The following is a 16,441-nucleotide window of genomic DNA, read 5'->3' as shown; positions in this document are numbered from 1 at the left end:
AAACAAATAGTGAATAATAATAATAAATAATAAATAATTTACAAATAATAGTTTCTTATTTGTGAATAGTAATAAATACTAGTAAGACTAGTTCACTTATCAAACACAACCTTAAGTGCATGTTTGAGATTGCAGTAAGAAATATAGTTTATAACTTTAGGACTTATAACTTATAACTTAAGTAGTAAGTTTTATTATTAAAAAGTTATTTACTGTTTGGTAACCATATGTTTAAAATACTTTCAAACATGTTATGTTTGTTTGGAAACAAATTAAAAAAGTACTTTACGAGGTAGAAATGACTATTATTTAAATTTTTAAAGATTATGATCATATTTTTAAAAGTTTAAAAATTGTAATTATCTTAAAATTATATGGATATTTGTGTCCATTGACAGTTTTTTTAAAATTTTAATTACGTTCCTTATTATTGGAAAAAGTACGTTTGAGAAAAATCATAAAAAATATATTTTTTCTCAAACATACTTTTTAACTTATTTGAGATTAAAAATGTTTTAATACATAACATCTAAACGATTTAATTTTTTCATTAAAAATTTTTTAAGAATATTAAAACACTTTTTAAGACTCTTACCACAACTCCAAACAGGCTCTAAAATGACAAGTCAATAGTAACAACTAATACCACGTATCATTTAAAAAAATCAAAAAATAAATTAATCATCACTAACGTCTAGATACTTTTGTCGTTACTAAGTAATTAGATACATATATGTTTGTACTAATACGTCATTTTAACATGTTATTAATGTGCAAAAATTTTTAAAGAGAAGGGACTCATTGGGAAAAAAGGGATTTTTATTAATACGACTCACATATTTTCAAAAGATTTGTAGATCTAAGACTCAATTTAATAATTTTTAATTGATGAACGAACTGATTCAATCAAAATTGAAAATACAAAAAGTACAAAATTTAAAATTAAAATATAAAGAATAATTTATTTAAAAAACACACTCTTTTAATAATAATCTAAAAATTTTATCATCGTTTGTCATTTTTCAATTTGTCTGGCTCGGCGGACACCGGTTATTCCCGCTCAATTTCTAATTTTTTGTTTTTGTTTTTGTTTATTGTTTCTCCAAAGACGGCGCACTTGCCACTATCTCGTGCGCGGTGGCGGTTCCACCAAATTTAAACCCCCAACTCATCCACGTCATTCCCCCGCAGTAAAACCAATATTCAAAATTTTAACAGTCAACTAAACCAAAACCAAGTTTTAAGCTTAATCATCGTAAATAAAACCTTCCATCTCTCTCTCTCTCTCTCTCTGCAACTCTCGTCTTAAAGAAGACGATACTCCCCCCTCCCACCCTCCTGTCTCTCTCTCTCTCTCTCTCTCTCTCTCTGTGGGTCTGTTTGCCACACACACACAGTGAGAAATAGCTGAAGTGTCAAAAGAAAGAAAAAAAAAATAAGGCTGTTTGCTTTTGATTCCCAAAGCATGTGAGCGCTCTGACACACTCTACCTATGCTCTTTCTAGTCTTATTCTTCTTATACTACTGCTACTACTTCCGCTTCTGCTTCTTTTGCTTTTGTAATTCTTTGTTCGAGTCACCGGTTTAGTGATTCGACTCTATGGCCTCGTCCTCCCGAGCACGGAGCCGGTCGCCATTCTCACACCGCAAGCCCTCGACACCATACTCGTCCGCCTCATCTACCTCTTCTTTCATGAACAGCCGTATCGTGCCTCGCTCGTGCTCTTCCTCTGCTGCTTCGTTTTTCAATTCGGGCAGTGGGCTTGGCTCCCGATCCCTGACCCCGAGTCGCAGTCGCTCAGATTCAATGTATTATGGGTCGCATGCCTACACTAATCGGTCTCCGGTTGGGTTCGCTTCGGACGAGTTAATTGCAGAGTCGGTCGATTCGCCGAGCTCCGGAGATAGCATTTCGGTGACGATTCGGTTCAGGCCATTGAGGTAATCATGGATCCGAACGAATTGCATCAGATCCAAAGAAACGAAATCATTTGCTTCAGAGTTGTGATTATTTTTGTAATGCGGTCGCTATAGTTTCCTGTCTTGATACCTGTGGTTGCAGTGAGAGGGAGTACCAGAGAGGGGACGAGATCGCGTGGTACGCGGACGGGGATAAACTTGTGAGGAACGAGTATAATCCAGCTACAGCTTATGCATTTGGTATTGATTTTCGGTTTTGGCAATTTAGAATTTGAACTTTACGCTAATTAGTGCAATTACAAATGCGGACTGTTGGTCTTAAATTGAATTTGCGTTTGATGTAGGAATTTGTGGATTTTGACTTTGGATTTTGGGGATGGTTAATTGTGGCAGATAGGGTTTTTGGACCGCATACGGCTTCACAAGAAGTATATGAAGTAGCGGCTAAGCCTGTTGTCAAGGCTGCAATGGAAGGTGTTAATGGTATGGAATATTTTTTGGAGTATGAAAATCAGACACCGTTTTACTATAAGCAAAATGATATTTGGTATTGAAACATTGTAACGATTTTAGTGAAGAGCTGCCTTAAATAAGTGGTGATTTAGTGCCAGTCAAAATATTAAAGTTAACTTAATTGAAGTCGGCGTTACTTATCGATCAAATTAGTCTACAAGATGTTAAAATATAAAATAAATAATAAAATCTACATTTTCTCATTAACTTAAGTTTTTGGGTCAAATGATGATTTTACATAAATGCAGATATTCTGAGTTTAAATTCCGACTCTACACTTTATTTTAATTAAATATTTAATGTGGTAGGCCATCCATTGAGGGGAAGTTTGGCCTATATGTAAGGAGTGTTAAGATATAAAATAAATAATAAAATCTAAGTTTTTCTATTAGTTTAATTTTTTGAGATAAGTGGTAATTTTACTTGGCAAGACTTTGGGGTACTAACTGGATACAGAAAATTGCGTGCCTTAATTGTTGCGCTTTGATGATGCAGGAACTGTTTTTGCCTATGGCGTTACAAGTAGTGGGAAGACGCACACAATGCATGTGAGTATCACAGTTTAACGAATGAACTGTTTTTGCCCATGGTTTTACATGTAGTGTCAAGACAGGCACTATGCATGCAAGTTTCAAGGTTTAACGTAATGAACTATGTTAATTTATAGCTGTGCTTCAACTCCAATTGTTGCCCAATATTATTGAGTAAAACCTTGCTTGTAGCCATGGGTTATATTGACCATGTTAATCAATTTTTCATGGGCAACTTTATTATTAAATTTAAAATTGCTTGATTGGGAAATCTGGGAAAGAAATTTTGATGCTAATATGTTTTTCTTTCAACATAATGAATTTACTCATTTACTCGAAGCACTGCAATGCGTCAATGGTTCAATTCACTTGAGTTTACTGCATACAGATGTTAACTGCCACAGTTCTTTTGCTGGTCTGCTGCTCATTATGAAGAAAGTTAATATTACTCTTGCCAGGATCCCTTGGATGGAATATTAGAAGTCATAAGAAGATGCGGGATAGGAACCCCTAGGAGTTGGCTCAAGTGGTAAAGGCCTTGGACTTGAGAGTATGCACCCCCCATCTCTAAGGTTCAAATTCCCTAAAGTGTAAACAAATTTTAAGGGCCGGACTAGGGGATTTTCTCCTTGAATTATCCGATAGACACTTGTTGGAAACTCTTTGCTGAGGGTCTGTGCAGTCTCGGGATTGCTTGGGATGAGTCGGGATGTTGTTCCTAGACACCCGGTGTTAATAAAAAAGGAGGAGGAATGTGGGATAGGATCTTGCCTGAGCAATGTTTAAAAGAAAAATGGAATTGGAAGATCTTCTTTAATATGTACATCTGTGTATGCTATGCTTTAAAGTATGTGTGCAAATGTCATGATTAGATTTTATCTAGTGATGTAGCTGTATGCTCCTGCCACATGACATGGTGGTGAAGTTACTTTTTTTATTTCAGTAGTTTGCAACTTATATTTTCACTCTTACTATGTTCACAGTACCCATTACCAAACAGTACCATGCGATATATGCTAATTTTCAACTGTTGCCTTTGACATTTATCTTATATGACTTGTACAGGGAGATCACAATTCTCCGGGTGTTATACCACTGGCAATAAAGGATGTTTTCAGCATTATCCAAGATGTAAGTGTTAAACTGTTCATATAATCAGATAACTAATTGAGTGACGGTGTTCTCCAGTTATCCTCTTACTGCTTTAATTAAATAGCTGCACTTCCCTCTGCCCTTGTGAGATTTCTATCTTTTAAAATTGGATATACTTATGTTTGTTCTTCATAGTTACTTGACATCTCTGTAGGGCCATGGAAGCATTATTCTTTATTAGTAGTTGACATTCATTATTTGCTAATTTGATTTCTCCTTCATGTCATTGATTATTTTACACTTTTCTAACTGATAATTTATGCATGGACGGCTAACTGCATTCTCTTTTCAGACTCCAGGAAGAGAGTTCTTACTTCGTGTGTCATATCTTGAAATCTACAACGAGGTCAGTAGCACTAAGATGAGTTTCCCAGTTTGAGATGTGGTCTACCATTTTATTTTTAAATGAAATTATTTTGTCTTATGTTTGTTTAATCTCCCTTGTAAGTGTTACAGTTATGATTTTCTTCTATAATCACGATTCTTTATTTAATTTCGAGTTTGGGATCCTTTTTATTTTTTCACTTGGAATCAATCCACATCATTGGAGTGACATCAAAAAAAATTTTAGGTTTGAATTTATTTCGTCTTATGTTTGTTCAATCTCCCTTGTAAGTGTTACAGTTATGATTTTCTTCTATAATCATGATTCTTTATTTACTTTTTAGTTTGGGATCCCTCCTTTTTATTTTTATTTTTACTTGGAATCAAAATGCATCATTGGAGTGACTGTTTAGAAACGCAATTTTTAAGTGAAAGTTATGTGATTTATGGTGCCATTTTTACTTCTGATATCAGGTGATAAACGACTTGCTTGATCCAACCGGTCAGAATTTGCGCGTTAGAGAAGATGCACAGGTTTCCCACTCATGTTTTCCCAAAAATTTATATTTCTTATTCATGACTTGCTGAATTTCATATGTTGTTCTCATCTAGAAGTTATTTATCAGGGAACCTATGTTGAGGGTATAAAGGAAGAAGTTGTTTTATCTCCTGGGCATGCACTTTCTTTTATTGCTGCTGGGGAAGGTAATTATACCAATTATTCCTGCCCATCTACATTATATTTTGTCCGTTTCTTTTACCTATCAATTTTTTTTTTTTTTTTGTCCTTTTCTTTTAACATGAGTTGCTGATTAAGTTTTTCTTTACTGAGTTTTTAATTTGAACACAATAATGGCAGAGCACCGTCATGTTGGATCAAATAATTTCAATCTGTTGAGTAGCCGAAGCCACACCATATTTACACTGGTAAACATTCTGAATGTAATTGAATAACCTCTGTTGCCTTATAAGTATTTATGCCAACTTAGCAGGAAAAATTTGCTACCTTTATCATCTGTTTACTGTTTTGAGTCTAGTATTTCAGTATCTTGTTGGTAAGTTACAGTACATCTAGTGGGTCTTGGACTTGTGACCTTCGCATCCATTTCATTCTTATGATGGAAGAGGGTGTTAATTGAGCTAAAGATTGTGGAAGGATATGGTATTTCATATAATTATTTTGAGATGTTAAAAGACTAAACTATCTTCTCTCACTTGTGAGTGCACAAACACATGTTGCTCAGATATTCACCTTAGAAAATACGGTGTAAGCATCTGAAGTGTGATCCATTTGAGATGCCAAAGGGGCTTTGTACTTCAGAAACAGATCTACCTACATCATGTTTTGATTAAAAAAATAAAAAAACAGAATTGGATTTCCACCCATAAGGAAGGTTAGATCATAGAAAAAGAGTGCTAGTAGTGTTAAAATCTTGAGGTGGCTATAGGTCCTTATACTTGAAAAAAATGATCTTTTTTCAACTTTTGGTTTGAAAACTTGGAGGGTAATAGTTTAGCATTTAAAAAAAAAAGACTTAATTCAGGTATGCTGTGCTTGTAATTTTATATTTTTAATAATAATAATTCTGTTTTCTTCTCTTTTGAAAGGACAACGTAGGGGAGTTCTTATATAGATGACTTGTAAAAGAGAATTTAGATTGTAGTTACTGCATGCAAGTAGTTGCTTCAATTTACTTGTACTAGTAAAAGACATCATTGGTGCTATATTTGTTGTCAGAAGATTGAATGCCCCTCCAATTTGTTTACTTATCAAAAATATTTTTGTCACAAGATTCAATTCTTTGTTGCTTTCTGTCTCTAACTCTTTGATGCATGCATTTGCAGATGATTGAAAGTAGTGACCATGGTGATGAATATGATGGAGTGATCTTTTCTCAACTCGTATGATTAAAATCATTTGTAATTCAAGAGAAATAGAATGTATTTCTGAAGTGCATGGTTTTGCTCATTTGTTGGTTTGTTTTTCAGAATTTGATTGATCTAGCTGGATCTGAGAGCTCCAAAACTGAAACAACTGGACTACGGAGAAAGGAAGGATCTTACATAAACAAAAGCCTTCTAACTCTTGGAACGGTAGGTGTTGTACAGTTTTAGATGTAAAATACCAACTAAAATTGTTTTTTAGTGTAGCCTTCTGTTTGCTCCATAAACTGCATAAATTGCAATCTCTACTTCCTCTTTTGTAAGATAATGCCAATCCTTGAGGCACATCCCCTTAACCATTCAAGGGTACTGGTTGACGAGGAGTTTATGCTTTCTAGCTTATCAACAATACTATTAGATATACTTCTAGGTGTGACTGCAGAAAGTAATTTTCCTATTTTGACCTTTTGCTGAGCAAAGTTTGCACTTCCATGGTCAATATCCTATGTATATGCATCACTACTCTAAAGTTCTTAATGCTCTTGCATGGTTGCAATGTGAAGGTAATTGGAAAACTTAGTGAGGGGAAGGCATCTCATGTTCCTTACAGAGATTCTAAGCTTACTCGCCTTTTGCAATCTTCATTGAGTGGGCATGGGCATGTCTCGGTGAGTTTCAGATGCGACATAGGTTATGTTATAAAAAAAATGCCTTTTGAAAATTTTACTTTTTTGCTGGAAACTTTGTTTTGATTGGTACTTTTTGCTTGAAACTTATACATTCAAGTCTTTAAACATGGTGTTTTGCACCATAATGTAGGATGAATTATGTGATTGTTTTTCTTATTTAATGGTTTTTGTTGCCATGGAATACACTTGTCAATCTGAATCATTATGTAATGGTGCTAATTTGTCCTTCTGCAAATGTTGTTTGTATATTCCCAGCTTATATGTACGGTTACTCCTGCATCAAGCAACATGGAGGAAACTCATAATACACTGAAGTTTGCAAGCAGGGCGAAGCGAGTGGAAATCTTTGCCTCACGTAATAAGGTGTGCAACTTTATCTTAACATAAAAAGCTCTAATTGGCAATGTCCAGTTATAAGCAAGTCAAGCTTGCGTTAAATTGTTTTTTGAAAAATGATGTTTCAGATTATCGATGAAAAATCTTTGATTAAGAAGTATCAAAGAGAAATTTCAATCCTCAAGCAAGAACTTGATCAGCTAAAAAGGGGGATGCTTGTCGGTATCAATCATGAGGAGATTATGACCTTAAAACAGAAGGTTTCCTTGAGACCCCTCTTCCTTAATCTTATCAAATTTATATGATGTAGCTTTTCTAATTACGATATATGAAAATATTTACTGGCCATCATCTTTTGTTGATTGAGTAGTTGGAAGAAGGTCAAGTGAAAATGCAATCGAGATTGGAGGAAGAAGAGGAAGCCAAGGCTGCTCTTATGAGTAGAATTCAAAGACTAACGAAGCTCATACTTGTCTCTTCAAAGAATACAATTCCTGGATATTTAGGAGATATTCCCAGTCATCAAAGGAGTTACTCTGTTGGTGAGGATGATGTGAGTTCTCTCTCTCTCTCTCTCTCTCTCTCTCTCTCTCTCTCTCAATACTTAGTCATGTAAATAAAGACAAGATTTCTGCTTGTGCGTTTGGTGCTTTCATGTTTCCACTCCAAAGTTGTGAGAAAAGTATTTCTATTTGATCTGAATGGTGTTTAGTTTATAAAACGGAGACCAAATATGACCTTTTTGGTGAAATTTTGGCAAGTTAAATCAAGTTATTCGAACAATTTTTTATATGATAAATCAAGTTCATGATAGCAAGTGCTTGATTGCTCAACTTATCTTAAGTAGAGATATCTTCTTCTTCTTCTTCTTCTTCTTTTTTTTATTTTTTTATTTTTTTTTATTTTTATTTTTATTTTTAAATTTAAATGTGTGGTTGTGTTCTTTCCAGAATAGTCCCCACCCGCCTTTTCAAGGAACCATTTTGTTTTGTTTTTGTTTTTTTTCTTTCTTTCTTTCACCATAGACTTTGTAATTCTTGCTCTCCAGTTTTGAAATGTGGACCCAGTGCTCTTCAATGACTTTTTTTTCATCAGAAATTTGATGTGTTGCGAGAGGGTCCTTTGCTTTTAGATGGTGAGAATCAGAAAGATTCTATGTCATCTGCCTCAGCAGCTCCAGCAGATGATTCTTTTGATTTTAAACACAGAAGATCTTCCAGCAAGTGGAGTGAAGAACTGTCACCTTCTGGCAGTGCAATTACTGAATCAACTCAAGCTGGTGAAATTATCAGTGGTTCAAAATTGGTAACGGTATGTTCTGTTTTGCTTTGTTTATATGTTAATTTTGTTATCTATCTACTACATATAGGATACAATCTTGTTTAAGAATTACTTCACTATGTGCATGTAGTTTTCTCCTTTCCTATGCTAATGGAAGACCACGCAAGCCTGCTATCACCCTATAAAAGATCTTAACTCTCTCTTATGCACATAGTTTCCAGAATTAAGGCATTTTGCTTCTCCCGTTACATTTTTCACTTTCAATTATCCTACCAAGAATCTTGGGTCACTTTCAGAAATTATTCCGAAGTGTATAGTAAATGCATTTTGCCAGGGATTCTATTTCCTGATGCAAAAAGTAATCTCTCTAAATGACATCAATTTTTCTATGTATAATTTATTGGGTTTATGTTAAATACGTTTATTTTATTATGTGAAGATAATGTATGAATATGGATGCTTACCATATGGAATTACAGGGAGGGATGACAATGTCAGATCAGATGGACCTTCTTGTTGAGCAAGTTAAAATGCTTGCTGGAGAAATTGCATTTGGCACCAGCACCCTTAAGCGCCTGGTAGAACAGTCTGCAAATGACCCTGATAGCTCAAAAACTCAGGTATATCCTTCTTTTATTCTGTTTTAGAGCCACACTGCATATTGGTGCAATTAAGTTGGTTAAAAGTGCTGCTGACTATTTTGAAAATTTTCTTTCAACCAAAAACTAAGTAGGATGTTTGTTATTTCTGTTTTGGCATTATGGATCTATTGATAATATAGAGAAAATATTGCTGTTGGCAATGAACACTAAGTTCTCCAATGCTAGCTACCTTGATATTGTCATGAAAAATTTAGTAATATCACCAATTAAAAAAATTAGTAATATTTAAATCTGTCTGGTTCATGATTTCTGTTTATTTTTTGGGTGTTATTTAATGGTTAGAAAGCTGTGTGCGACTATGAAAAGTAAATTAATGAAAACAATATAACCAAATTTGATGTATTCAGGCATCGTAGTGCATCTTTCTTCCCCCAAAGACCCTAATAAAATCTTGTGCTTTCTTTCATATAGATTCAAAACTTGGAACGTGAGATCCAAGAAAAGAGGAGGCAAATGAGGGTCTTAGAGCAGCGTATTATTGAGAGTGGTGAAGCTTCAATTGTTAATTCATCATTAGTTGAAATGCAGCAGGTAAGTCTCAAGTCTCTTCATCCCTGTGGTTATTCTCTAATACTATTCTATTCTACCTGATTATTTGTCAGTTATTTATTATTGCTAACTTATAGTAATTTATATATATTTCCTCGTGTTGTGACAGACTGTTATGAGATTGATGACCCAGTGTAATGAGAAAGGCTTTGAATTGGAGGTTAGTATTTGTGCCACTGTAGAGGGGGTGCGAGGACATTGAGTACTGCTCTTTATTTCCCAAAACTTGTTTACAACTCTTTTATGATTGTATAGAGTTTCAGTTTTTAGTTCATCAGATCTACGGTATGAATGTGTTATCATTAAATATTCTTCTTATCTTGTAATTAAGATGATTTTTTATTGATACTACAGATAAAATCAGCAGACAACCGTATCCTCCAGGAACAGCTGCAGAATAAGGTCTGAACATCTTTCTGTCTTGTTTAGTTATTTTTTATTGATTTATTTTCACTTCGTGCTTATCTTTGGCTGCTTGGGGATGCTGCTAGCCCTTTAGTCAATAGAGATGTTGACCACATTGACTCTTTTTTTTTTTTTCCTTTGTACATAGTTCAAGTTATTAAAGTTATTTATCTTGTTATTTTCAGTCGTTGGAGAACAAGGAATTGCAAGAAAAAGTGAATATCCTTGAGCAGCGTTGGGTCTCATTCACTAGTGGTAAATCATCAATGTCTTCAGAACAGTGTGTATCTGATGTATATATTGATGAGCTGAGAAAGAAAATTCAGTCTCAGGTGATTACTTGGCACTTCTTTTGGATCATAATAGCTAGATGGATTGGGTGGTTTTGGGTGTTGATGGGTTAGCACCTATCAAGTATTCTGCTATAATTGAAATCACACTCATTGTATTAGTTTATTTTCCTTTGCTTGCACACATGCATAACTTCTCATATGGTAGTATGATAAATTCCTTAGTTTGTATGTTTCTTTTTCTCTTTTTTTGACTAATTTATAAAATCAATATGATTATTCTTTGGACTTGAAATTTCAGTACTTCCATAGTTTATGCCACTTTTGATGGATTAATGGTTTTATGCCCACTTACTGCATTGGAAAAAAAAAATCTGTGCAATTATTTGATTGAAAATGACGTCGTCTATTAAAGCACTTTCCTTATCTTTTCAATCTGCATTTTGGCAAGGGCTTGCACTTTTGGAACTCATTCTTGCCTATGTTTGTTTGGACAGGAAAGTGAGAATGAGAAGCTTAAGCTGGAACATGTTCAGCTTTCAGAGGACAACAGTGGTTTACGTGTTCAGAACCAGAAATTGGCTGAGGAAGCTTCTTATGCCAAAGAATTGGCCTCTGCTGCTGCTGTAGAGCTGAAGAATTTGGCTGGTGAAGTGACAAAGCTCTCATTGCAGAATGCAAAACTTGAAAAAGAGTTGTTGGCTGCCCGAGAGTTGGCCCATTCTAGAAGTGCTGCTATGCAAACTGTGAATGGTGTCAACCGCAAGTTCAATGATGGAATAAGAACCGGAAGGAAAGGGAGGCTAGCTGGCCGTGCTAACGAAATTTCTGGAGTGGTCTGTGATGACTTTGAGTCATGGAATCTTGATCATGATGATCTAAAGATGGAACTGCAGGCAAGGAAACAAAGGGAGGCAGTGCTTGAGGCTGCCTTAGCTGAAAAGGAATTCATTGAAGATGAGTGTCGGAAAAAGATTGGAGAGGCAAAGAAAAGGGAGGAGGCTTTAGAAAATGATTTGGCAAACATGTGGGTGCTTGTTGCTAAGTTGAAGAAAGAGGGGGGAGTTATTCCTGAGTTGAACGCCAATGAGAAGAATGGTGAGGGAACGGAATATGTTAGTGATGTAAAACCAAATGAAATTGAAAGTAATCCTGTTCTTGATGAGAGAGGAGTATTGGGCGTTTCAAATCCAGCTGATGAAATTCCCATGGAAGAACCTCTAGTTGTTCGCCTAAAGGTACCGTATTCTACATTGATCTACTGACATTACGGTGCTACTTCATTCCCCTAAATTTTTTTCTTGAAAAATATGCTTTGAAAGTATAATTATTTATCTAAACCAAGATCAAGGAAAAGTTATTTCATTTCACATGATACCGTGCCCCCTGAAATGCTTATGTCATGCAAAGTCACGGCATCCCCTCATATGTTATGCTGTCTAATGTGTTCAAATCAGAAGCTGATGAAACTTTCTGACGGTGTTTCTAGAGAAGCCTGACAAAGTGGAATGTACTTGAGTTCAAAGATGTTGGGTTGTCCAGAAACAAGTTGCTTTGAATGATACTTTTTCTTACTATCTATGGCCTTCTTGGGGTAGTTATGTTATGGACCCTTTTTTATGCTTTCAGGCGCGAATGCAAGAAATCAAGGAAAAGGAGCTCAAGTACCTGGGAAGTGGCGATGCCAATTCCCATACGTGTAAAGTATGTTTTGAATCACCAACTGCAGCAATTCTTCTCCCCTGTCGGCACTTTTGTTGTAAGTGATTTGTACCTTTCCAAGTCCCCCCCACTCTCCCTCCTAAGTGCTTGTCATTATTCATATTAACCTCTACTTTACCTTTTTGCAGTGTGTAAATCTTGTTCGCTAGCCTGTTCCGAGTGTCCACTTTGTCGCACAAAAATTTCAGATAGGCTTTTTGCATTTACTTCTTGACATTGCTTTTCCAACCCACCAAACGAAGGTAACTCAGTTACTCAAATATTTTCTGTTCACCTTTTTAATCTGATAAGTGGACCCATTGAACTAGATATATCTTTCGCAGAAGCTGTTCATTTCATTGATTAGCTTAAAGAAATTCAGAAATTAGTTTCACAAACTGGGGATAAATGACTTCTGTCACAATAGGTTCTTAAAATAGCAAACCGTTTTTTTTAACATTTGTATGTTTCGATCACACAATATTCTATTGTTTACTTGCAGGTTTGTCATCATTTAAATGTTTGTGATTTCTCCGTGCAACAGCGGGGAGCGAATTCTTTTATTAGTTTGCCTGTTTGTAACTATCCAAAAGGTAAATTCATATTTAAAATCATGAAAAAGAACTCAAGTAAATTTGAAGTTTTCAGGTGCAGAATCTTGCTTTTGCTTTGATTTTTAGCAAGCAGCGGAATGGTGTTAGCTGTGACGCTAAATTCATGACCGTGTATATAAAAGCGATGTAAGGTTCTTTTTAACACTTTTGTAATGCCGAACTGTTCAATATTTGCTTATCTTTCTTTACCACAATTTTACTCCACAAATAAATAGGAATTGATTTTTATGCAAATCAGAAAAGGGTTTCGCATCTTTCCTGCCACTTTAACCCTGGCGGCGTTGCTCTCGGTACCGAATGGTATATCATCAGAAAATCTCGGTCGTGATTCATGAATGATGGATGCTGTCTGAATCCGCATTATTATCATCATTATTGTCATGAGCTGTTGCTCCTTGAATCCAGCCTCAAGAAGATATCATCTGCCTCTCTTTTTTGTCGGTCCCTTGAATTTTTAATTTTATCAAATTTATCATGAGTTTTAGACCAGTGTCTAAAAAATAAAATTTGTAGAATCATTTAAAGTAAATAATGTTTTGAGAATTAAATTAAAAATAAAAGCTAACAAACTAAAAAATAAAAGCCAAAAAACTTTTGAAAACAATAAAAAGTTTTGTAATTAAAAAAAAGAGGAACAAATTCGAACCCAAGCAATACTTGTTGTCCAATGTGGTCGGGATATGCAATTGGTTTGGGATGAAAATTTTGAATTTTAAGATGAAATATTAAAATATTATTTTTAAATATTATTATTATTTTAAATTTTAAAAAAATTAAATTATTTATTATATTTTATATATGAATTTGATAAAGTTATAATGATAAGATGAGAATTTTAAATTTTAGAGAAGAATTTTTATTAGCTAAATTGAACCTAGACCAGACAGACCATGACTAAAGGTTAGTTTGGTTACATAAAATTAAATTATTTTATTTTATTTCATATAATTATAATTATTACAATTTTTTAAAACTATAATACAAAATATAATAAATAATTTAACTTTTTATATTTTAAAATAAAAGTAATATTAATATATTATAATAATATTATATTCTATTTTTAACAAAATATTTTATTTCTTCTTATTTAAATTGTGTAACTAAATGAGCTCTAAATTGTATAATTTAGATTGCAACTTCCAATAAAATATCAACCCTAAGGGTTAGTTAATTCGGAATCCAAAGTGTGTCCCAAAAGTTTTTTTTTTTTTTTTAATAATATTTAGTGATTAAAAAATATTTTTTAATGATACTTTAAATTTTTTAAAAAAATAAATATTCAAGAATATAAATAAATGAATGAAAAAAAATAAAAACAATGAATAAAAAGATAAACATGAATACACCTTAAGTGAATGATTTATTAAAATAATATAAATAGTGTACTTGAGATTGATTTGAGAATATAATAATTTTTTATCTTATTATTAATATTATTTTAGGACAAACAATTCGAGTGAACAACAGTTAGCAAAGCCACTGATAAAAACTGAGAATTAACCACATAGAGACGATGATCTACAGATTACGAACAGGTTGAACACGAATTGGCAAATAGAAATTTTAAAAAGCTTAAGCTTTTTATCTAAAGCGTCTTGATTTCTTCAGAGATGGAGGACTCACTTGAGGTACTGTAAAACCATCGTCAGTCCATTTCCGGCTGCTCACTTTTACGTCATTAGTCTTTGCCGATTCCTTGAATCCCTTCAGAAAATCAGTCTCGGGAAAGAGATGAAATTGAGGCAGTGCTTGAGGAATCCAGATGGCCAAATCTTCAGATGGAAAAGAACCCATATTTCTCTCAAGATCTTGATCCCCTAACGGGAGAGATTGATCAAAGTTCTGTATTATTTGTCACTATTAATATCAGCAAATAAACTTTTAACGCTTTCTAAAATAGAAACTACTCGGAAAAGAACGAAATATTCTCATTTTATACGTAGGTAGTACTGCAAACCTTACAGAAACCATCGGCAGGATAGGCAAGGTCAAGAAGATCTTCAACTCGCCAACCCGGCAAAGTTTCCATCAAATACTCTGATATGCTGCTGGTTGAAATAGAAACCGTGTCGTTAATCTGATTTTCTTCAACCTTGCTCGTTGTTGGAATTGCATTCCCACTTGGAGAACTGAGGAACAATTCATTAGAAAACGAGTCTGGTCTCTTTCTTGATGAAGGCTGTGGGCTTCTGATCCCAGTATCGATGCTTGCTTCAGAGCCATTAGAGGATGTTGAGGTTGGGTATAAAGAAGAAGAGGCGTGGAGCTTTACACCTGCAAGAAGAAACCTATCGTGTTTTTGGGTATGTTCATTGGCTTTGTGAATTGGGACGTCACATTCTCTGCACAGAATTGCTCTATCTTCTTTGCAGAAAAGAAAGGCGCGCCTTTCCTGCAGAAACAACGAATAACATCACTAAACGGCCCTTAATCTCTCAAAAGATCTCCCGAAAAAAAAAACTCCGGAGATGTGACCCTTACACCCAGCTTGGGTGGAACAAAACCTGCAATTTGGCTAAAGCAACTTTATTCGTTATAGAAAGTCATAAATTCCTTTGTTCTTATTAAATAAGAAAGAGATGAGGAATGAGTACCTGACAAATATCGCAGATAGGGACTTCCTTGAGGGATGGGTGGATCAAAGAGAAGCGAGCGTGTTTACCGGCAAGTTTGTTTGCGTGGTGGATGCTGTTATCGCAGCCATCACAAAGAGCGGCTTCATCCGCTGGGCAGAATACAGAGGCCTCCCCTTTGTGACATACGTCGCACTGAATCTTCATTCTCTAATTATTTCTTAACTTCTATCAAATTTTAACCTCTAATAATTCTCTACACAACTCTTGGGTGAAAAGGAAAATCTTTTATGGGAAAGGAAGAGAGAAATTATGGGCAATTTAGGATCATGAGATGCCACATATAGCAGGGGACGTTTATAGGTCTCAACTCTTACGACCTTAAGAAAGCTCTGGAGATATTCCAACCAGAGCCCTCTCTCTCTCTCTCTCCCCCCAAGTTTCTATATCCCTTTCTCTGAGTAAAGAGGGTCAGCAACTAGGCTTCTCGGCTATTTATAGAAGTGATGTTAGATCCACCGAATGATGTAGCCCGAATTCCTATCAAATGCAGCATTTTTTTTTCATTCATTTTTTTTTTATATTTTAAATATTTTTTTTAAAAAAATCACAACATCACATAACAAATTTGACTTCACCACTAAATTAAAAAATAATAATAATAAAAAACAAATAAAAGGATTCGGTACATCTTTTTGACTCCCGAATTCGGGAGCTTTAACACTTATGTTTATATAATTCCGTGACTAAAGGCTATCAGTCTTGATACAGCTTGTGAGCATGTCTGAAGGAGGCATGACAAGCATTTGTATGTCCCAACTTCTCCCTCCCCATTCAATATATATTCTTTTTTTACTTACCAAGTATATTATAGATATATTTAATGGTTACTGAATAAAATAGTTAGAGAAATGATATTTACAGTCGTGGTTATGCAAGCGACGTGCAGTCGCTTTGAAAAAAATGAATTAATATGAAACCCACATAAAAAAAAATTAACTTTTTAATCGTGGAT

The 16,441-nt window shown here is 34.5% G+C and overlaps 2 protein-coding genes across 5 annotated transcripts; one reads left to right on the top strand and one right to left on the bottom strand.

Moving 5' to 3' along the window:
• The first annotated feature begins 1,299 nt into the window (after window positions 1-1,299).
• On the top strand, window positions 1,300-13,044 carry LOC122310923 (kinesin-like protein KIN-7D, mitochondrial). 2 transcript variants are annotated; one of them, XM_043125187.1, is made up of 25 exons: window positions 1,300-1,941; window positions 2,063-2,160; window positions 2,314-2,403; window positions 2,929-2,981; window positions 4,029-4,094; window positions 4,408-4,461; window positions 4,914-4,973; window positions 5,066-5,144; window positions 5,299-5,366; window positions 6,285-6,341; window positions 6,429-6,533; window positions 6,887-6,991; window positions 7,268-7,375; window positions 7,477-7,608; window positions 7,719-7,901; window positions 8,444-8,659; window positions 9,109-9,249; window positions 9,703-9,822; window positions 9,950-10,000; window positions 10,195-10,242; window positions 10,431-10,577; window positions 11,033-11,773; window positions 12,165-12,294; window positions 12,386-12,499; window positions 12,739-13,044. In XM_043125187.1, exons 1-24 carry the CDS (start codon window positions 1,601-1,603, stop codon window positions 12,469-12,471), a joined length of 3,279 nt encoding a protein of 1,092 aa, XP_042981121.1. In that variant the 5' UTR covers window positions 1,300-1,600; the 3' UTR covers window positions 12,472-12,499; window positions 12,739-13,044. The 2 variants fall into 2 exon arrangements, with proteins under 2 accessions (XP_042981121.1, XP_042981122.1); XM_043125188.1 differs by having other exon boundaries at window positions 1,890-1,941; window positions 2,265-2,403.
• Window positions 13,045-13,079: 35 nt separating this feature from the next.
• LOC122310924 (B-box zinc finger protein 20-like) lies at window positions 13,080-15,907 on the bottom strand. 3 transcript variants are annotated; one of them, XM_043125190.1, is made up of 4 exons: window positions 15,448-15,907; window positions 14,811-15,245; window positions 14,477-14,695; window positions 13,080-13,295 (listed from the first exon to the last, which is right to left on the bottom strand). In XM_043125190.1, the coding sequence occupies exons 1-4, from the start codon at window positions 15,631-15,633 to the stop codon at window positions 13,269-13,271; spliced, it is 867 nt and encodes a 288-aa protein (XP_042981124.1). In that variant the 5' UTR covers window positions 15,634-15,907; the 3' UTR covers window positions 13,080-13,268. The 3 variants fall into 3 exon arrangements, with proteins under 3 accessions (XP_042981124.1, XP_042981123.1, XP_042981125.1); XM_043125189.1 differs by lacking the exon at window positions 13,080-13,295 and having other exon boundaries at window positions 14,250-14,695; window positions 15,448-15,906; XM_043125191.1 differs by lacking the exon at window positions 13,080-13,295 and having other exon boundaries at window positions 14,555-14,695; window positions 14,816-15,245.
• Between the last annotated feature and the right edge of the window lie 534 nt (window positions 15,908-16,441).

The sequence above is a fragment of the Carya illinoinensis genome, chromosome 5, assembly GCF_018687715.1.
Source record: "Carya illinoinensis cultivar Pawnee chromosome 5, C.illinoinensisPawnee_v1, whole genome shotgun sequence".
NCBI lineage: Eukaryota > Viridiplantae > Streptophyta > Magnoliopsida > Fagales > Juglandaceae > Carya > Carya illinoinensis.
This window is presented reverse-complemented; position numbering and strand designations above follow the sequence as displayed.

Coding starts and splice junctions, on each gene's coding strand:
- LOC122310924 (XM_043125189.1), bottom strand. CDS start 15,633: ATGAAGATTCAGTGCGACGTATGTCACAAAGGGGAGGCCTCTGTATTC. Junction 15,246..15,447: donor CTATCTGCGATATTTGTCAG/GTACTCATTCCT, acceptor TTGTTTCTGCAG/GAAAGGCGCGCCTTTCTTTT. Junction 14,696..14,810: donor CTGCCGATGGTTTCTGTAAG/GTTTGCAGTACT, acceptor CAAATAATACAG/AACTTTGATCAATCTCTCCC.
- LOC122310923 (XM_043125187.1), top strand. CDS start 1,601: ATGGCCTCGTCCTCCCGAGCACGGAGCCGGTCGCCATTCTCACACCGC. Junction 4,095..4,407: donor TTTTCAGCATTATCCAAGAT/GTAAGTGTTAAA, acceptor TTCTCTTTTCAG/ACTCCAGGAAGAGAGTTCTT. Junction 10,001..10,194: donor AGAAAGGCTTTGAATTGGAG/GTTAGTATTTGT, acceptor TTGATACTACAG/ATAAAATCAGCAGACAACCG.